Source organism: Numida meleagris, chromosome 6, assembly GCF_002078875.1.
Source record: "Numida meleagris isolate 19003 breed g44 Domestic line chromosome 6, NumMel1.0, whole genome shotgun sequence".
NCBI lineage: Eukaryota > Metazoa > Chordata > Aves > Galliformes > Numididae > Numida > Numida meleagris.
The window spans coordinates 54,995,281-55,016,982 of NC_034414.1; the positions used below are offsets into that span (position 1 = coordinate 54,995,281).

At 38.6% G+C, this 21,702-nt stretch overlaps 1 protein-coding gene across 5 annotated transcripts in view; it reads left to right on the forward strand.

Annotated features, from left to right (window-relative positions):
• PPP2R5E (protein phosphatase 2 regulatory subunit B'epsilon) overlaps window positions 1-14,137 on the forward strand; it is a 72,568-nt gene extending 58,431 nt beyond the window's left edge. For 4 of the 5 annotated variants that reach the window (XM_021403405.1, XM_021403406.1, XM_021403409.1 and 1 more), the window contains 6 exons: window positions 872-925; window positions 1,029-1,079; window positions 1,881-2,000; window positions 4,610-4,737; window positions 6,982-7,083; window positions 9,610-14,137. In XM_021403405.1, coding sequence (XP_021259080.1) covers window positions 872-925; window positions 1,029-1,079; window positions 1,881-2,000; window positions 4,610-4,737; window positions 6,982-7,083; window positions 9,610-9,709 — 555 coding nt within the window. In that variant the 3' untranslated portion in view covers window positions 9,710-14,137. The remainder of the gene's footprint in view (window positions 1-871; window positions 926-1,028; window positions 1,080-1,880; window positions 2,001-4,609; window positions 4,738-6,981; window positions 7,084-9,609) is intronic. The other variant, XM_021403407.1, reaches the window with a different exon arrangement.

Below are 21,702 nucleotides of genomic sequence, written 5' to 3' on the forward strand. Positions count from 1 at the left end.
TTTTCTTCTTTTACTGTGGGTTTTTTATGACATACTTTGCTTTATTCTGATTAGATAATTAAAAATGTAACCCATATCTGTAATGTTTTGAACTTTTTCTTTTGTAGTTAAACTTTCTCTTTAGGTTTTCCCTTCTGTTCTTTCCGCATTCTTACAAGGCTGCCTTTCCCATTCTCTGCCATTTCCCTTTCTCTGTCCCAAGAGGATGTTCAAGTTTCCCTAGTCTTGTGCTCTCTAGGCTCTTCTTCATTCTGGCAACTTTCTGAATACTAATGCCCTCACTCTTGCATGTTCTTTAATGTGTTCCCTTACTGACTTTATACTACATTTTTGCTCTCCTTTGTCCTTTCATACATTCAGCTGTCATGATGACATTTTTCTTCTGATAAGTGATACCTGCTCCCTTTCTGTCTGATTTTCTGGTAGTGCAATCTTTCTTATACATTCAAAGCCACACTTGCTAAATATGTTACTCAGAATTTTAGCTATGCCAGCTCATCTTGTTAGTTTACAAGATTTTACCATTGCTCAAAATGTGTAAAAAGAAGCAATTTCAGAGATTAACAAAATCTTATAAACATTATATCACTACGTTCTGAATTCCAAGTTGCTCTGGTTTTTAGTTGTATGTGATAATTTGTCGCATTAAGCTTTTTGTAATGTTTTCTTTCTTTATTGTTTCCTAGTAACTTGACTTTGAATGGATTTGCACAGTGCAAGCTGTGCATCTCAGTTTAAATACTCGATCAATTTTGAGAAAGCTATGTAGCATCTTGCCTTAAGTCTCTCTTTGTTTTTTTTTTTAAATGTTTGTCTGTAATTTCATTATAATGTTCTAACTTTGTTTTCTTAAATCTTTACCTCTTCACAGCTGGCATATTGCATAGTACAGTTTCTGGAGAAAGACCCCTCACTCACAGAACCAGTAAATATTTTTCATACTTTTTTTTTTCCCATGATAAACAGCATGTCCTGTTGTGAGGAAGGTTAAAAAAAAATAAATCTAACTTCTTTTTCTTCTAATTTAGGTCATCAGAGGTTTAATGAAATTCTGGCCGAAAACCTGCAGTCAGAAAGAGGTAAATGAATTGCTAGTGTTAACCAAAAAAGTAGGTGTTAGTTTGCTGTACAATGTGATATGCAGCAGATATTTAGATATTTGCAGACTGATTGCACATGCTGTGTTGGATCTTGATATTAATTCTTGTAGATGATTTTTCATACTTGGATTCTGGTGTGCTGTTTTTTTTTTTTCTGGACACTTTTGACTATGAAGAGAAAAGCTTCTGATAGCTGTAGTTTCTACTCACAAAATAAGCACTAGTTCTTACTTAGAGGCTTTTTTTGTTGTTGTTTTAGAAAGGAGAGAATAAATGTATTGAAGACAGATTAGAAAAACTGTTCTATCTGGAATTTTTTATATTTGAAAATAGTATGTTACCTACCAAACATGTAAAAGATGCTGTTAAACATTTGCATATTTGTTTAAAATTCTTAATGCAAATCAGGGTTTCTCTGAGATTTTCTGACGCAGAAAAATTGTTACTTTGAATATTACTTTAAAAAAGGAGGTAAAATTTTCTCTTACTTACCAGATTTGAAGACTTTCTAGTCAAAGTCTTTGTATGAGGCTAGGTTTTCAGCATACATATCCTGGTGCAATTCTGAAGTTTGTTTTAAAAGACTACTTTAAATACAGCATTTGCACACTTCAGTATCTTTTTATGATACTAGATTCAGAAGTTGTCAGTTTTTTTTGAACAAGAGTCTTCATGAGCTTACATTTTTCCCCAGAGGAGGAGAAGTTAAAGGTATGCAACATTTTACTGATCAAGATGCTTCAGAGATTTTGTAATCAATGCTTCCTTCCTTGTCTGTAGGTTATGTTCCTAGGAGAGCTGGAGGAAATCTTGGATGTAATTGAACCATCACAATTTGTCAAAATCCAGGAACCCTTGTTTAAACAAATTGCCAAGTGTGTCTCTAGCCCTCATTTTCAGGTTAGTGGTGGAGATGATTGTTTGTTTACAAACGCATAGTCTCAATTTCTAGCATAACACCTCCTCAAATGTAAATACCATTTTATGTTCTGTGAGTTTAAATACTTGTCTTCTGGATTCCCGTGGAAAGCTATGTTGCAGTAGAAATTCAGTTCTGAGCTCTGTGATTAAGTATATTTGAGGGTTACATCACAAAACTTGCAGTTTGAAGCCACATAAGGCTTTAAACTGTGTCCAAACTGGACACTGAGCCCTTACAGCTGTAGGCGATAGATACTGATGGTATGGCCTTCAGATTGGTGGGCCCAATAGGGTTTATTTGATCCCTTTCTTAGTGCAGCATTGTGCAGCATTCTTGTTCTCCTACCTCCTTCCTTCTTTAAGGAGATGTCTGGTTAGAGGTGATAGATCCCATCGACCACATTCTTTCTTGCATGATGGGAGGAAGGGGGATGAATAGGAATTAAATTTAATCATATGTGAAGAGGAGATAGGAATTCATGGCCTTTATCACCTGCTATGTGACCTATCCTGGCACAAAGGCAGATACATTCTTTGCTCCATTCTATAATGCTGAGACTGGCTCTCAGGAATCCCAGGCCCTGGAGGTAAAAGAGAGAGTCTGGAGAAACGAAGACTTCCACTTGGTCGAGAAGGATCTGTTTAGAGATTAGCTAGACAAAACAAGCATACACAGTCCCTTGGTCTTTAATGGGATGAGCCAACCAAGTGCTGAGAGAGCTGGCAGAAGTGATTGCCAAACCACTTCGCTATCATCTATGCAAGGCCATGGAGAACTGGAGAGCTTCTAGCAGACTGGAGGAAAGCCAGTGTCACTCAAGTCTTCAAAAAGGGCAAGAAGGAGAAGGGGGGTCTGGGAAACTACAAGCCAGTCAGCCTCTCCTCTGTCTTTAGAAAGGTGATGGAACAACTTATTCTAGATGTTATCTCCGAGCAAGTGGAAGAAGGTTATCAGGAGTAGCCAACTTGGGCTCACCAAAGGAGAAATCAGGCTTGGCCAATGTGGTAGCCTTCTGTGATGTCGTGACTGGCTGAGTAAATGAGGAGAGAGCAGTGAATGTGTACCTTGACTTCAGCAAGGTTTTTGACACTGCCCCCCATGACATCCTAATAGGTAAGCTTAGGAAGTGTGGGCTAGATGAGTGGACAGTGAGGTGGATAGGGAGCTGGCTGAGTAGCAGAGCTCAGAGGATTGAAGAAATAGGGTGAGCCCTCAGCAAGTTTGCTGATGAAGCAAAGCTGGGAGGAGTGACTGGCACACCAGAAGGCTGTCCTGCAATTCATGTGAGACCTGGACAGTTGGATGGATGGGAACCTTATGAGGCAAGGGCAAGTGTAGAGTCTACACCTGGGGAGGAATAACTGCATGCACCAGTACAGATTAGGGGCTTACCTGCTGGAAAGGATCTCTTTCTCTGTCCTGATTGGCCATGAGCCAGCAGTGTGCCCTTGTGGCAAAGAAGCCCAGTGGTGTCCTGGGGTACATTAAAAAGCACATGGCCAGCAGGTCGAGAGAGGTTGTTCTCCCCCTCTACTCTGCCCTGGTGAGGCCACATCTGGAGTACTGTGTCCAGTTATGGGCTCCTGAGTTCAGGAAAGGGAACTGCTGGAGAGAGTTCAGCAGTGGAGGATTACTAAGATGATTAGGGGCCTGGAACATCTCCTTTATGAGGATAGGCTGTGAGACCTGGGGCTGTTCAGCCTGGAGGAGACTGAGAGGGGATCTTATCAAGGCTTATAAAAGGGTGGGTGTCAACAGGATGGGGCCTAGCTCTTTTCAGTCTTGCCCAGGAGGCAATGAAAGCAAACTGGAAAACAGGGAGTTCCATATGAACACGAGGAAGAACTTCTTTTCTGAGAGGGTGACAGAGCATTGGAGCAAGCTTCTCAGAGAGGTAGAAGAGTCCTCTTCTCTGGATATATTCGAAACCCACCCGCACGCTTTCCTGTGCAACTACTATAAAAACCTGCTTTAGCAGGGGGGTGGAGTGGGGGACATCCAGAGGTCCCTTCCAACCCCTGTGGTTCTGTGATACAACTGCTGTAGGCGCTTTCCCTGGACTACATCTGTTTTAAGTACAGTGTGGATAAGTGTTTTCCCTCCTAGTTCCCAGTGACCCCCTCATGATGATTATTTTCATTGGTACCCTGCGCACATTTAAGATCTCATCTCTTATATTCAGTCCAGCGTCTAGATATTACCCAGTTTTCTTGTCCTGTACCCTAGTGCTGGTCTATTCCTTCCATCTGGGAAATCAGAGAGGGAGAGAAAGGGCAGATGAAGTTGTTCCACTGTCCCTTCCCTTCCAAAGCTGCAGTATCATTGCATTATCTGCACTTGGTCTTTATGGATTCTCAACATATTGCTCACGAGTAAGAGAGGGTAGATACTGTGGGATCTGAATTACGGTATAAAAACTTAATTCCATTGATACAGGTTATACTACTGATAAAAATAGAGTTTTAATTCCAGAGTTAATTCATCTTAATGAAATTTCTGTGGTTTGTTTTTGCTTCAGAATGTTTAAAAAAAAAAAAAAAAAAGGGTATATGAATTGCTGTTAATATTTTATTCCTTTGACTCAAAGGTTGCTGAAAGAGCACTCTACTATTGGAATAATGAATACATCATGAGTTTGATAGAGGAGAATTCAAATGTCATACTTCCCATCATGTTTTCCAGCCTTTATAGGATTTCTAAAGAGCACTGGAATCCGTAAGTTCTTGCAATTAAATTAAATTGCCTCTTGTCAAACTACTGATCAATTTAGGAAGTGTGTGCTGAAGAATGTCAGAACAGGAGATACCCAGATTCAAAGCTGACATGAGCAGGTGCAGCTCTGTTAATGCCAGTATAAATTAGACCATGCTTGAGCTTGGCTCAAAATGGTATTAATTATGTGGTGTGTATATGAAAATAAGTACATTAGGGAATAAAAATAAACCTTCTTATAAGTTAGAAGAAAGAGAAATTAGGTGTTATATTGTTATTGAAGAAAAAGTCTTGCTCATCAAGCATTTCTCATAAACAGCTGGTAAATGCGTTGTCTAGAATAATGTTGCTTGGCATTAATAAAACTTGATAGCTGTGTCATGGATGGTACTGTTCCCTGTGGTACCAGCATTTTTCTAAATATTTATGGAGTATATAAACATCAGCTATTTCTTAGGTAGAGTTGTTTTTTTCCTAAATTTATTTAAATACATCTGTTCTCTGTTATGTGCAGTAACAGATTAGTAGCTTCCTACTGATATTTTGTTTTCTTGTTTTTAAACTATTTTAAATTTAAGCTACATTTCCTAGTAGACAATGTAATGAAAAACATTGTTACAGTTAGATGTCAAGTATTCCATACACGCGTTGAAATTTTTTTCTAAGCCAAAGTGATTACTGTTTAGTAAACCTGGTATTTGTAATGAGCTGTACTGTGCAAAGATCCCAGTAACTTTGCTAAGACCTTATTGTAAAGCATTTGTAAACTATTTCATCTTTTAATTCATTACTCTTTGTTCTACGTCTTCCAAACCGTCGAGTTTGTGTGCTTTCATCACAAACCTAATGCTTCTGAAAACCTTCCATGGTAAAGGCTGGTTACCAAAAGACTTTTTACTTGGCATGCTGCTCCACTGAAGGTCTCAAACCTTCCAGAGCCCTGTCCAGTCTTTTGTACTACGTACTGGGATGCTTCAAGTAATGAGAATGTGCTAGTCTTCCGGTTCTCAGACTGTTCATACCTACAGGAATGTTGTACCATTAGCAGGCAAACCAGATTAAGAAACTTGTTGAATAAAGAAGATATTTTAGGAATTTTTGTGTTTATTAGAACATTAATAAATGAAGACAGCAAAAATGATGGTTTATTGAAAGAGGTGAATGGTAGACAGGAGAATGTGGAAAGGTCACATTTGCTATATAGGTTAGCTCCAAATATTCCTAGCACCTGTGGTGTTCATGCTGGCTGAAGAGCTGTTTCATAAGCAGCCACGTGTCTGAATATGACACCTGTAGCATTGGATCAGGATTCAGGATCTCTTGATTGATAATCTGTTCACATTTTTAAATGTTTTTGAGATTTGTTTCTTTCCCTTCTCCTCTGTTGCTATGGTTTTTTTTTTTTTTTTAAGTTCAACTTTGCCAGAGAGGAATTTTAAGCTCTAGATAAACCAGACTAATAGCAAACCCCTATTACTTAGGAAATACTGCTGTATTTTAGCTTATCTTTGTGCGACAGATTGTCTTTGAAGCCTTTTTGAAATTACTAGCATCATACATCATTTCTTTCTGTATGAACAGGTCCTGTTTTATTCAGTTAAGCAACTAGAATCAAAATGAGCAGTGGTGTATTGACTTCTGTGTTACAGCAATAAGCAAAGGTGGCAGAGGTTTATTCATGCACTATATACTGCTTAGCATAGATATGACAACATCTCATCCTTAGCACTTGTGGTGGTATTTTTTCTAAGATTTTTTTAATGCACCAAAGTGAAAGCGAATATGAAATGTAATGATACAAGGAAAGCACTTTTGAAATAAAGCCTTGTATTTTGCGTAGAGGCACTGATTATTCAGCTTGATGGAAGAATTGTGAAGAAATATGAATCATTCCCTATTTTTTGTTTCAATTCTATTACTTCTGCATGCATTGATGATTTGAATCCCTGGAGTTGCATTCGGAATTGTTCAGCATCACGAGGGAGGAGTCTGTTGTTAATTCTAGCAGCTTTCTGTTGTTACCTTTTACCCTAGAGGTTTGGTCTGCTTCATGTAAGTAGTTATTAGAGTTATCAAGAACTGATTCATACCTTTAAAGGTGTTAATCAAGTAGTTTCATTGAAATAGAAATTAGCATACTTGCAAGAGCAGAATTGGTCACACAAGTGCTGGTAGGAGAAAACAATTTTCTTGTTTGATTTCACCTGAAACTAATACACTCCTTTCTTCTTTTTTAATGTTTCGCAGGGCTATTGTGGCTTTAGTCTACAATGTGTTGAAGGCATTTATGGAAATGAACAGCACCATGTTTGATGAGCTGACAGCCACTTACAAGTCAGATCGTCAGCGGTAACTTTTTAAAGCTTTTTTTGTCAGCTGTGCATAAGGACTGCTGTTTAGATTTTCCTTTGCACTCAGCTGCAATTGCAAAATCTCATACATAATTTACACAACACCTGTTTTATTCCCTGTATTCTCTTTAGCTTACTGTTTTCAAGTTATAAGAGAATGCCACGTATAGGTTGATCTTTACCCCTTATAAAACATGGTACCTATTATATAGCTTGGGAATTTGCAGAAAACTCCTTTTGACACTGTATTCCAAAAGACTTAGATGCATCGAGCTATTTTCCATCTAAACATCAGGAAGCACTTCTTAACTCTATGGGCAATGGAACACATTGCCCAGTGTGGTTTTGGAGTCGCCATGCTTGGAGATGTTCAGAAGCTGCCTGGACATGGTCCTGGGCAACGTGCTGTGGGTGGCCCTACTTGAGGGGATAAATTAATGACCTCCGGAGGCCCCTTCTGACTTCAGCCATTCTTTGATTCTGTGAAGCTTTTCAATGATAAAAGAAAACAAGTGTTTTAAAGATACCACTTTGCGTAAAGATTTTAAAACTAAACAAACACTGAGGTTTGGAAAGAGACATGAGGAAAATCATCATGTTTTGATTTTCCAAATCATTGCTTATAGACTAGATGTTGTTTTAAACCACAGAGCCATCTTTCAACTCTTTCAGTTCTTAATCAGAAGCCTTGCTCTATCTGAATCTTTTAGCATGTGCAATCCATTAGGTGCACCACTCCTTCATTCCAACCCAGTTATATGCAGTTTATCTATTTTCCTGTGCTCCTTCATTTTCCAATTATTGTGAGGCTTCTTTTCTCAAGAGATTTAGCTTACAAAAAGTTGCAGGTTAAAAAAAGAAGAATTAGGAACTCTGAACTTTTGTGTGACTTGGAGTTCCCACAAGCAAAGCAAAGGGTACTGGAAGTCATAAAAACTTGCTATGTTAGTAGTCTCTAAAGTCTCTTGGAGGCCATAGCTTTTCAATTGCGTGTCTGGATTCATGCTGTTGTTTGTTACGCTTCATTGCTATAAAATACGAAATCTTACACATGAAAAACCCACAGTTAACAGGTTAACTCATAAAGCATTTTAAATTTAAATACTCAGATCTGTGAGCTAAGATGCAGATGAATTCTAGGTAGCTGATGATAAAAAAGGTTCAATCTGTTAGAGCAGCTAAGACAATACCGTGTGGCTTTCTAGCAGAAAAGGCTGAGAATCTCAGTACTGGTCATCTAATCCAGACATTTTCAGAGGAGCCTCAGTGACGTAAATGAAAGTCATGTGCACTTTGCACCTTAAGGTGAGGAGCTCAGCTCTTAACAGAATGGGACACTGGTGTAGTATGTTCCGTGTCTGGATAACTAGTTATCATTTTAAAGCATGTAAATACATGCATGTATAAAAAGGGATAATTAATTCATGGATGTTCAAAGAAAAAAATAGTGTTTACAAAAAACTTAGTTGTATTAATAAAACAGCATTTTAAAAATGTAATACTACTTAAAGCTTGAGGAGAGAAATGTTCAATATTAATGACTATGATAGGTCAGATAGGTAAGTTGAATGAGGTTATCATCATTTCAGAGCCTTTTACTGAGCAGGTGTATATTTCATAATGATAGGATAATAAATATCTGCTAAGTAGCCTGAAAATGTCAGGCTATTTCATTTATTCTTGTAATGGTATGTTTTTGTGATAGTGGGCTCTATTTTATTTTAACTGATCTTCAGGGACTTAGATACGAGTTGCTTTTATTTTTTGTATGCTGAAAATACTATAAACAGATGTTGATATTGCAACAGAATTAAGATATGTAGGAGTAGTGTTTCTAACGCACTGAAATATTTTGAAGATTTCTGTAATCTGACAGGTAGAGAATCTGTATCTATTATTCTTAGCTTTTCACTTCATCTGAGTGTGAAGGGTGATGTAATAGAAATGGGGTGCATTTTGTACCTTGAATTAGAGGGAAATTTATTCAAAATAAGCTACAGCAGAGACAGGAAACTTAGAAAATAATGCAGGTAAAGCAAATATTAGCTTAGCTGTAATTTTATCAAAGCAGCCATTAAAGCCTGTTGGTAAAGAAAATACTACATAGAATTTGGTAGGGAAAAAAAAAGGAAAGCGCTGACTAAAAGACACATCTTGTGTCTGAACTTTCCCTTTGCTGAGGTATATGAAAGCCCTAAATAAGTAAACTTGAAAATAACAAAATGAAGATTAGCACCAATCATGATATTTGGTCCATAATAAAAAGTCCACAGTGGTTTTTTTCTTCTGCATTACAGAATAGCATTTATGAGCACTGTTATTTTGTTTTATCCTACTACTTTTCTTTAGTAGTAATTATGTAGGTAATGAAAAGCAAAAAAAAAAAAAGTAACTTGGAAAAAAAATACGTATATATTGGAATTGCAAATATGTTAAATAAAATTAGTACTGCTAATTAATGTCAATTTTTGTACATAAATAGTTATTTTCTTCTGCTAACTCTGTGTTTTGTTTCATCTCTCAGTGAGAAGAAGAAAGAAAAAGAGCGTGAAGAACTGTGGAAAAAACTGGAGGATTTGGAATTAAAGAGAGGTCTTAGACGTGATGGAATAATTCCAACTTAACAAAAAAACAAAACAGCATTATTAACCTGTGGAGTCACACATTTATGTAGTAGAAGATGGAGCAACAGTTTTCTGTATTGTGCAACTTTACAGTAGATTTCACATTTGTTTCATTATTACAACAGCACTGTATATACCTGTCTCTAAGTAAAGGAAAAAATAAGGACTTTAATCCAAAGTTTGGACAGCAGATGGACTTCTCAGAACTTTGCAAACATAATCATTGTTTTAACCCTTCTTTAAAACCAGTCTTCAAAGATCTGTTGATGAAAATTGCAATGTCAAATTTCATTGTCAGGACCTGTTCCTTATTTATCGTTAGCAGAGAGTATAATACAACTTTCAAATGTGAACAATCTTAAAATTTAGCTTGTCTTTCTGCTAAACTGTTAAGTGTATTTATAGTAAAAGAGAAAAAAGACTGTCATTTCCTTATGAGTTTGTGTAACATCCTCCTTCTCTGGATAACTTTACTGTAATTTGACTTTTTTTTTTTCTTTCCTTTTGCACATCTTCATAAGTTGAATGTCCATTCAGATCAGGGCCATGAAAAAACATAGGTCCTGAATAAAAGTTTTGTTTACTGGTGTGAGCATTTTTTAGTACCAGTCTGTCTCTGGTGCTTCTTTAATTTGAACATTAGGAGCTAAAAAACAAGTAGGTGATAAACATAGTAGGAAAGGGAGCTTTGGATTCATGCACCTATTTATTGCAAATCCAAATTAGTGTCCACAATCCTTGAAAAATGGACAGTGGTAACACCCTAGATTTCAGTACCTAACCAGTATTAGTGTTATGGCATTGGACACACATACCAGAGCTGTTTTAGAAATACTAATTCCTAAATTACTACAGTATGTTTTTATTGGACCATTTTGAAAGAATAAAGACAAACGCTAAACAGTGCAAGCATGAAATTGATCCCCAGTGGTCATGGATCTAATTGGGAAATGAGTTGAAATAGCAGTTTGGACTGTTTGGAGTTGTTGCCTTACTTTTTAATATGTATTTATAAAGTGTTCCAGCAAAAGAGGATGTAGCCTCTAAGAAACATACTATAGTGTTTTTGTGGTTCTAGTACTATTACTCATCGCAGTACCAGCCCTATGGTCTTAGCTGGAAAGGATTCTGGATAATATACTTCTGCATTCTCATCTGGATGCTCATTCCTAACTACTGTATTTGTTACCAAAAGTGGTTCTACAAATGCTACTGAAAAAAAAATCTGGAAATCCTAATGTTCTGAGTATTAATAATAAAGCTTTTATATCAAAGGTGCATTGTGACCAAATTGTTTAAAACAAAAGAAAAAAAAAACAAAAACAACAAAAAAAAAATAAAGAAGAGGGCTGTATTGTAAGTATACATTATTGGCTATCTGCTTTGTATTTGAAAGTGGAATTTACATCTTTGGTAGGTAAAATGCTGATAAAACTTATGTACAGTAAATATTTAGCTAATGCAGTTGCATTATTATATACCGAAAGGTATGTGTTTTGGGATTTTACTCCAGGATGCTTTTGAACTGTTACGGTCATATGACAACAGTGAATTGATAATCCTAAACCATCAATCCAACAGTATTTACAGTATAAAACTGAATTGGTGTTCATGAGTCTTTGTGATAGTTGCAAACATGAATTTATGACCTGTTGCCATTGATAGAAATACAGTATAAATACATGCTTGTATATTTTTCTTCCTACCATTTAAATATACAGTAGAATTTGAAGTTTTCTTGTTTCCAGGCACGGAAAAGAGGAAAAAAAAAAAAAAAAAAAAAGAATTCCCTCCTTGACTACTGACTGTTTCGGGATTATCAGGTCACAGTTTGTACTCCTGGGTCTGCACACACAAATGTTGTAAACTCAACAGTTTTGTAAAAACTTGACACTGTTAATTCTGGGAGTGAAAAAACAAAAGTGGAACTAGTCATATGCAACACCCGACACCACATGGTTTAATGGGGTTAACGAGCTTCTAAGAACACTGGCTGGGACGCAGTGTACATTAGACAGTTACTGTCATAGTTGAAACATTTTATTTTAAAGTGCTGAAGCAAAGGTGCAAGCTGAGATGCTGAAGATTAAATAAATTTATAACAAATCACGTCCCTTAGCCCATTGATTTTGACAGTCTTTTATTTCTGTTACAAAAGAAATATTTACTAGTGTGATTTCTGTGTGAAATTATCATGAGTTACAAGAGGATGGACTGAATCATGCTTAAAGACTGTTTGATTGTGAAAAATGGAGATATAATGGAATTAAAAAATGTCCACCTGGTGGAGTAAAGCAGAATGATGTGAAATTAGAAAAAGCACCTTGTCCTGTACTTAGAGTTTAGGTGAGTGTTGTTTGTTCATAACTTTATGGTTTTGACATGACATTCTGGTATTGATCATACACAACTGATGAGAACCTGATGGGTTGCAATATTTTGTTACCTCTGATGTGGGGATAGTGGGGAGTATCTAAAGTTTGTAGATGATTTATCACTTCCAAGAAGGAGAGTTTCTCTGAATGGAATGGGACGATGTGATGTTAGTCACGAGACTCTAAAAGGCTGATAAGACCCGAGGTTGCACTTTGTGGTGTATGCGAAGAAGCTCTTGCCACAATGACCTGACTGTACCCCTGGGGTCCGCTGTTTGCCGCAACCCAAATGCGATATTCTGCCACTGTACAGAGCTCCCTTTGGGATCAACGGGAGTTCTAGGCAAAGAAGAAGGCAGCAAATGGGCCCAAGTGTGATCAGTGCATCTATTTAATTGTGCTTTCATTTGCTTGTTGAGTTCCAGAAACTACCTTTATTTGTGTAAATGTTTTTACTGCCTGCTCTTAGAGCAGTTGTTGGGTGATCGCTCGTGTCCTGTACCATATTGGTTTCAGGAGAAAGGATTGAATGCTGTCTGGTAAAAGGAAAGAGCTGCATTTTCAATACAAGGGCATTGCATCAGGTCACGGGGATATAACGACTGTAAAAGTAAAGTTCCTCTCATATACTTTAAATTGAGCACATATTGCTTTTTTCATCTTGCGAGTCTCCCTTATTGTTTTCCTTTCATTGCTTTTGAGTGTTTTTTGTCTCTCTTCCAAAGGTTGGAATGCTTTAAATAAAAGTATTCTAATGCCATTGGATCTTTCACTAGTAAATTTAATCTTGGTTTTCTTAGCATAAATAAAAGGATTTAATTTATTTTTTTATCTCCTCCTATATATGGAAAAAAATCTAGGCTGTTGGAGCCAAGAATTGCTTGAGCAAGAAAAGCAGCAGCTGTGTGTACGTTATACACGTGTAAGTACAGCCTCAGGCTCTCCTACTCTAAGGAAAGGAAAATATATTAGGAGCTTTAAAAACCTTTGTATTGTTTTGTGAGGAGAGGGAAAGATCTGAACAGATTTTTCTGCCCCCAAATAAAACCAAAATGAGTTGGCTTTAGTTCTGTCTTTAAAAACAAAGATGGCATTTCTCTTGATCGTGTGACTATCCTCACTAAGCAGTTCCCCCAAAAGAAGATGAAGCTGATGAAGTGCACGATTGAAGAATGTTCTTATTTACATGTGACTTTTTTTATTTTGGCTCATCTGCTTCCTTTACCAGCTATATCACGAGACACAAATTTAGCTTTCCTAGTCGATACGTGCAGCAGATTTTGCATTGCCCAGTTTTTCATTTAAAGTCTATGAAACAGTATCTTGAAACGGAATGGAACTAATTTTTCTTTGAAAACTTTAATCCCAGTGTTGCTTCCCATCCACAGAGGCACACGCTTCTTCTCATGACCTCTCTGAATACATGTTTTTGTTATTTGGATCACTTACTGTAAATATGTTGTATTCATGACCTCATGTAAAGTGAGGAGTTTTCAAATATAAATAGTACCAATACATTTCTTGTTGTTGGCCTATTTTTGACTGTAGTATAGCGAATGACCTGTCATGCTTTTTGGTTAAAAGTTAGCGTTAGATTCATAGATCTTAATATTTTAGCATTTCATTGTTTAAGCAGGAGAGGGCAGCAAAAGTTCATTTTTCCCCATAGGAATGCTCTGGTCCATTATTGTTTTTAAATTTAGATGCATTTAACTATTTGTAGGCAGGGGGGAAAAATGAAGCATTTTTTATATTATATTAAAAGGTGCATATGAAAATATAAAGACTGGTCCAACCAGACTGTGAACATGTCTTCTACTTACATCAAAGTAATAACAAAAATGCCTTCCACCTCTGGATAAAGTACAAGCAGGTCTTAAGCTCTTGGATTCAAATGTCATTCTTCGGAAATAGTTTACTTTCTTAAAAATGGTATCAAAGAAACTCGAACTCAGTGGTGCTCCCAGCTATAAATGTGTAATCTTCCTCTTATGCACATGCTCAAGAGGCTCTGTACTGTGGGTGCATCTAAATAAAGAAGCAATGAAGTGTTTACCAGGTGCTTGGCTTTTTTTTCCACCTCCTCCCATCTAAACTTCGTCTACCTTTTCAGCAGTGAGCTTCCAGCTGTCCATTCTTGTGTGCTGAACGTAAGGATAGTACTCTAAGAAAAAGAACACCCAGAGAGGAGGTAACTTATGTTTGTCAGAATTACCAGCCTAGATTCCTAGTTTTCATTACTTTTTTTTTTTGAAGGTCCTCTCATGATGATGAGCATCCTTGTGCTGCTTGCAAGAGAGATTGTGAAGGAGGTAAAGCGCAGTGGAGACAGAGGACAGACATTAGATCCACACCATGTCCTTTGTGAGCCATTTGAGTCTTACGCTTTGCAGCTGGTGAAGGAACAAGACTTAATGTTCGTAGCATCATTCTGCTGTTTCAGTCCTTGCGCTTCTCTGCAGTGCATTATGGAAGTGAGGAGGAAAGTTTAAGATGGTTAATGACAAGGGAAACAGCCTCTGGAGAGAACTGGAGGTAGAGCTGGGTGAGGGGTAGTGCTGATGAGCAGCTTTACCGATAAAGCTAGCATCAATATTTATTAAACTTCTGATTTTGAAATGTTATTTTTCCCAGGTGAGTTAATTCCAGTAGCATAATTCTTTAAATTTCTTCCATTTTGACTTTTTTCCAAATTACATTTTCAGCAGATGGATCTTGCATGCCTTTGTTAGCAGAGCTCATTATCAGAAATCTCTTCGGTACTTGTAAGATCATATTCAGATCACTTACTCTCCTTCTGTCCCTTTCTTCCTTATTGCAAGGCAGGTATTTTCAAAGAAGCCCCAGAAAAGTTGGCCTTCGGGGTAGGATTTATCTTCAGTAAATGCACGTTAGAAAGCAACCTTTAAAGGACTGGAATTAAAAACGTTTCCTGAATCTTGTACCGATAATTGCTTTGCTAATTTTTCATCTTTTGTCTTTCCTTCTCAGGAGTGTTTTCCTTTCTCATGTAATATCTGAGCTCCTAGTTTATCTTGCATTAAGTTTGGATCCTAGATCACAAGCCTGTGGCCTACGAAAATGACTTTGCGTGCAGGTAAAGGCTGTTCCCAAGTCTCTATTCAGTTATCGCTTCCACATACAGTAAAACAATAGCCTGGGTATTAAACTAGGAACTGAGATATACTCTTGAAGTGTGAATTCAGAGCTGTATGTATTTAAAGATTAAATGTTGAAACCAAAGTGGATATCCAGAATTTGTTAGTAAATACCTTGATAGGAAGTGTACGAACCCACAGAGTCATGACATCCCATTAAAAATGCTAGATGGAAATTTTATTATTTTTCCTGAGTGTTTTTTAGTTCATTTTGTCCAGTTAGTGCTTTTCTTCACTCAAAGCTCTGAAGGCTCAAGAGGCTAGAAAGAAGATGAATGGAAATCGTGGTGTATTTAAAAAAATATTTTAAGTTGCTGGGCAGTGGCTTGTACCTTTGATACACAAATGAAAATGTGGGAATGTGTTTTGCATTGGCCCTGAAGCTGGGAAGGTCCTAAAAAAAGAGTATGGGGAAGGGAAGACAGTTTAGATACTCTACGTGGCTTCTGAATCTTGTTTCCAAAGTTCTTACTTTGACACCAGCTGAGCCAAGTCTGTGACGTTGCGTGAAGACTGCAGTTCACCACAGAGCAAGCAGCAGCCCCGGAGGCAGCATATGCAGAGCTGTTGTCTCGTAGGTGCTGTGCTGAGGTTATGCATGCCAACCTGCTGGCCAGAGCACTATGAGGCTCAAGCAGAACCAGCCTGACAGGAAGCAGGGAATGTACTGAGTTGGACTTGGGATTATGCTCATCTGTGCCGCTCCGATTTTGTGATGGCTCCCATGAATGTCTGCAGACTTCTTCGGCTCTGCAGGTAACGTTCATCAGAGCTGTACGCATGAGTATCTGAAATCAAAATGAGGATCTGTGTTACACAGTCCTCATGTCATGCATCTTGGAGGCTGTAAGCTGAAGTCTGCTGTTGGTACATCTCAGAGTATACTGAAATTTGGCAAAATGCAGTCTTGATTTCTGGAGCAAGGACACATGGAATTTAGACAGTAGTAATTAGTCTATTAGTCCACAGACTATTTCACAGACACAAAGGGATATTATCACTATTTGCTGTGCATGACACTCATCAGATAGTAATTGTTCGCATGGTTAGTGATTATTTCAAGCCTCAGTTCTGGCGAGACTGGAATTACCCCGAGGGATACAAAGGAGAGAGTGCTTCCCACTGCCCCACTCTTGTCATCCTCTCGAACGATGCCAGCCTCCTGCTCAAGGCTCCTCCAGTGCAGCCAGTGCTTGTGATGGGCCAAAGCTGAACAAAACGTGTCCTGTTCAGAATTGTCCTAAGGGGGGAGAGGGTTGATGGCCCAGACTGGTGGGTATTTTGGCCTTAACCTAGGAAATGGCTTTCTGTGTGGTGAGCTAAACGTGGGTTTTTTTGAGTGGCCTTCAGGAGCCTTGTTCTAGAAGGACCTTGTGATGTAGCTCTGCTTTAGCAGAAACTGTTGAAACATATTTTCAAATTAAATTCTATTTCTGTAATGACCTTCAATGGATTAACTCTCTCCAAAATTTCCAGCTTGAGCCATTTAATGGCTTATCACCTACTCTGAATCCCATCGCTGTCTCTTTGGTTTTTCAGAGTTTGTTGGGAAAGTATTTGCAAATGTTGAATTCTATCAATTTGCTCCAGTACTACTGCAATAAATGCAACAGAACAGGAAAAGATGTAAGAGATAATGGCTTTGATTGGATGCCTTGGTATAAGATCACACAGGGAATATCTTTTCCCTCTCTTTTTTTTTCTCCCACCCAATCTATTTCTGTTTTCTCTTGCTCTAGAGATAATTCTGCTGATGGGAAATTTGAATTTGTGCAGTGCAGAACAAAAGGAGAGCAAAAAAGAGCTGCTTTCAAGATCTGTACTTCCAGAGAAGGTTCGTGTAAGTTTCCTGTACAGCACAATCTCTGCACTCCTGCCTCATCCCTCCACTGCGTGGAAACTGATGTCCGGTTATCCCCAAAAGCTCCTGGAAACATCATGCCTTAATTTAAAGTTACCTGTGATCAGTGTGTCCAAAAATCAGATCCTTACAGGATGTGTAAAGCCTTTTGGATTCTCAGCTAAAACAGTTCAGTCAGGCCAACCATGTCCAAGAGTTCTTTTGGATTTGTAGGATTTTTTTTTTTTTTCAGAATATGGGAGCATTTGACTATGGCGTTTTAGTCCATCAGCTTTTCCATCTTTATTTTCCCTCCAATTTTTTCCTCTGCGTGTTAGTAACTTTACGCAGTCCAAATGCATTTCATTAAAAATATCCAGGAGCAGCACAAGCAGTCATGCTGTGCCCTTCTGTGTGGTTCAGTAGGAGCTACACCTGAGTCACGGACCCCTCTGGCACGTGGCTGAGCTTAACCATGACATAAGCTATGGACAGAAGAGAACTGCCAGCAGTCAGGTGCAGATGGCATGGTAACAGAGCTTATTTCCATAGGGAACATCACCATAATGGGTTATGCAGCTCCTTACCTGAACTATGAGAAGTTCTGTTCCAACAGTGGCCCCTGGTTTCTGTGAAATGATTCAGGCTTGCTTGACCAAACCAAGAAGACCCCAACATTCAATTGCAGAAGCACGCTGTTTTGCCAGAGTTACCACTTATGTACAGAGTCTGCCATTTATTAATTCAGTGCCTAGAAAAAGAGATTAATTAAGTCAGTTAGACTGTTAAGAAACTCCCTTCCCTTTTTTTCCCCCTTTTAATCAAGCATGATTTATATCCCTGCTAAATCCACCGTCATTGAACTTCTTTCTCTTTTCCTATTCTAAGTTACCAAACCAATTTCAAGTGCTTGGCAATGGAATGTGTACTGTCCGTAGTTATTAGAAAAAAAAACACCTATTATTGGGATTTGAAATACAATAATTAAATATAATGCTTGGATTTATTGTCTAGGCAAACAAAACCTATAAATAAGACATTTAGTGTCATAATGGTATTTTCTTTTGATCAAGCTTCAATTAGTTAATGATGTAGGATATCCTGTTTTGATTGCATCATTACTGCAGCAGGGAGTATTAGCATGAAATCCAGATCTTGCACTCATAAATAACAACTCAATTTCCAAAGCTTAACTTGCTTTTTCTGCATAAGCTTGATTTCATGGGATGACAGTTGGCCCAGCATTCATACATTATGGTAGGATAGTCCTGAGGCAGAACTGGGAAAAATATCATCTCTGTGCTTTATTGAACAGACCGACAGCAACGACAAATTAGATAAAAGGGGAAGCATTTCCCTTGCAGCAGTCTTTTCCAGTACCCACAGTGTACAAATACAGTTGAGGCTTAGGTTCATTGATACCAAGCTTGCTATGGAAATGCTGTCTGTCAGTTAAAAACATGTGACCTTCCTTCTACGCTGGCTTTTCTCCCCACTGTGCTGCCTGACTTGGCAGTGGTTGAGGCTTTGAAATGTATTTTCCTTTACTGTAACCTTGAATTGTTTTCCGTGTGTTCGCATTCTGTCAGTCGCATCCATTATCCTTCTCAGTGTTTTCATGCTAATGCATTCTCTATGTAACATCTGGAAATATCTCTTTGGCAGCTTGCAGGATTGGGGGATTTCTCTTTTTGCCTGCAGATGGAGGACTGGGCAGGTAGTCAAGGAGAAGGGTTGAATACCTCGAATATCTGTTCCTCTGTTCCCGCAGGTCCTGCAGTCTGTGGGGTGACCCTCACCTGCTCTTCTGGGCTTCCCATCCCTCAGGTTTCCTATTTCTCCTCATTGTGTAACCTGCTGTAGCCCCCAAACACATACCTCTGGCCTGCAGGCTCTGCTTGTTTTGCCTGAAGCCACTCCTCCTGCCCTCCAGAGTTCACACTCCTATCAGTAATGTTTCATGGTTTTTCCTTGGGTGTGTTCATGCTTGTTTGAATGAGGGACATCTTCTCTCTTCTAAGTGCAGAAGCATGATGAGGGCAGGAGAGGACTGTCTTTGTGACCTGCAAAACTTAATTCTCTTCCTGCTGGAGTGGAAGTCCCATTGCTGTCAACAGAAGTGAAATAAAGGTCTCTGAGGCTATTGGGCAAATCTACTGTGTCTATATAGGAAACTGGACAGTAGTAATAGGAATGACGTGGACTCAGTTTCCTTTTCCTGCAATAAATTTAGCCTATTAATGTTGCCTACTGTTTTGTGCATATTAGCTGCATGACCTCTAAAAAGCTTTTATGCACGTAAGCCTCAGAACGAAGTGCAGTCCCACTTTGCTTCCTCCGTGCCTTAGAAGGATGCTCCCACTGCCTCTGGAGAAAACTTTAATACATTTATTTGTGGATGGTGCGTGAGCCTGCAGTCACACACTTAAGAATGCACAATAAAACCCAACCCCTTGATGTTAAGTAGAGGCAGTCTTTGCTAAGACTGTCTAGACACGATGTCTGTGTATAAAATAATTTGGTTATGAACAGGGTGCCATTGTTAAAAAGATGATATTGTGCTACACTGTGGAAACTGGAAGATTTTTGCTTTCAGGGGCAGAGAAATACCCTTTTCTACTGCAGTTGTCATTTTAAGACTGATGTTACTGAGATACTGCATTTTCTCCTCTGAGACGCTCCATTATTACTACTTAAAACATTGTTTTAAGCAAAAGATGATTACCTAATCTCTGAGGTGAGAAAAAAAATGGAAATTAGCTATGTAACTTCACTTTTTATATCCTGAGAGTACCAAACACGTACAGGGGATGGAACTCCTTTTGACTGGTCTCTGTGTTGGGTTACGGAAGTTGGGATCCTTCTGCTCAGAGCTGAGGACAGGGCAGCAGAAGGAGCAGGAAGGTGTATGGGGTGCCTCCAGTCGTTTCCTGCTTCCATGTGCCAAATATGGATAAAACCAGCTCTAGATGAAGTGCCACAAGCCTTCTTCAGGTGACTATGAATATCCCAATTCGGTGCCTGGTGGCTTCAGTGATAGCTCCCTCTTGTAATTAAATGATAGACCAAACCCCAAAGCAGGGTTCTTTGGAGGATGATGTTCCCACATCTCTCTGTCATGAAGATTCCTTCTTGCTCTTGAGTTGCCCTTGTTTTGGGATGGAGAACTCCTTGCTGCTCAGCCTGGAGTCACTGCCTGCTCCTAAGTGTTAGAAGAAAGTTTGTGAAGCTTCTGCCTCAAACCAAAACCTTGCATGGACACAGTCCTGCACATGTAATCAAGCAAACAAAATGGGGGAAAACAACAAGTTAGCCAATTTTCATCACTCTGTCAACACTGTAGCTCCTTAGATTAAAAATAAATGAAGTACTATCTCAGCTGAAAAGGGCTGTGAAACTCAATGTACAGAAGCTGTCATTGTCACCGATCTCTTCAGAGACATGTTGCTAGTTCCACCACAACTCTCCGTGCTAGGCAGAAAATATCACTCCAAAGCAGGAAAACGGATACCTGGCTGTCATCCGTGGGGTTGTACAAGTACTCTGCCTGGATCCAATCTCCATGGAGTGGGCTTTTTAAGTGAACTGTAGGGCAGTCTCATTTTCCCATCAGTGTCAGTGGGGAATTGCCCAGTGCTGAACTCTTGAAAGTCAGCTTACAGTGTTGCTGCTTAGTGATACTAAGGGACAGTGGGTTCAGAAATGCAGTTCCATGCAACTGGAGTCTGCAGGATGTCTGATCCCTTCATGCGGTCGCCGTTGACACTAATGAGGCAAACCTTTAATTCTCTAACCTTGCGTTTAGGGTCAAACCCAGTGTTTTAGTATCTTTCCATCTTTATCTGTGAGTCATTTGTAATGCGTTTTCCTTACACAGCAACATCTGTATGTTGTATTCTTTACATATCGATGGGGTTCAGAGTCTTTCAGTATTTCAGCTTGAGTGGGAATCCCTGGGGTACGTTTTGGCACACGACTCTGAAAACATACCTTTTAGTCATTTCACTGCTGGGTTTCAACGTAAATGGCTGATCAAGGATTTAAACAGCTGGATTTCAGCATCTGTCCACCACATGCCAGCTGCCAGCAAAGCAAGAAATAATTACACTGTGCCATGATTTACATGTTTGACCTTAGAGCATAGAAGAATATAGCAGAAATTGTCTGAATCAAATATAGTATAAAGCCCTGTGAAGTATGAAGCTTGTCTTATCAGACTATCAGATCTTTATAAATTAATCTCTGATTTGGAAGTCTCTTTGAATGACAAAAGCATTTTGTTTCTATCAGGATTTATCTGTCTAATCTAATTAAATTGAACATATCTCTCAAAGACTGCTGAACATAAAGTGCTGGGAGAAGAGCGGAGGTATAGAGCAGTAGCACCATAAAATTGAATTTGTGGTTCTCTTTCATTTAATCTGTATCAGCCTGTGTGTAGAAAGCTATTGGCTCTTACATGAACTTCCAGGTCAAGTCAATATCAACAGCTTTTAGTAAATTATAATTCCTGAATTTGTAAGTAAGTTATAAGTGATAATGAAGGATGTGTTCGCAGTGATAGAGAGCTGTTCCCTTTTGGGGCAGAGTGGAGCTGTGTTTTGGAAAGCCCTGCATGTA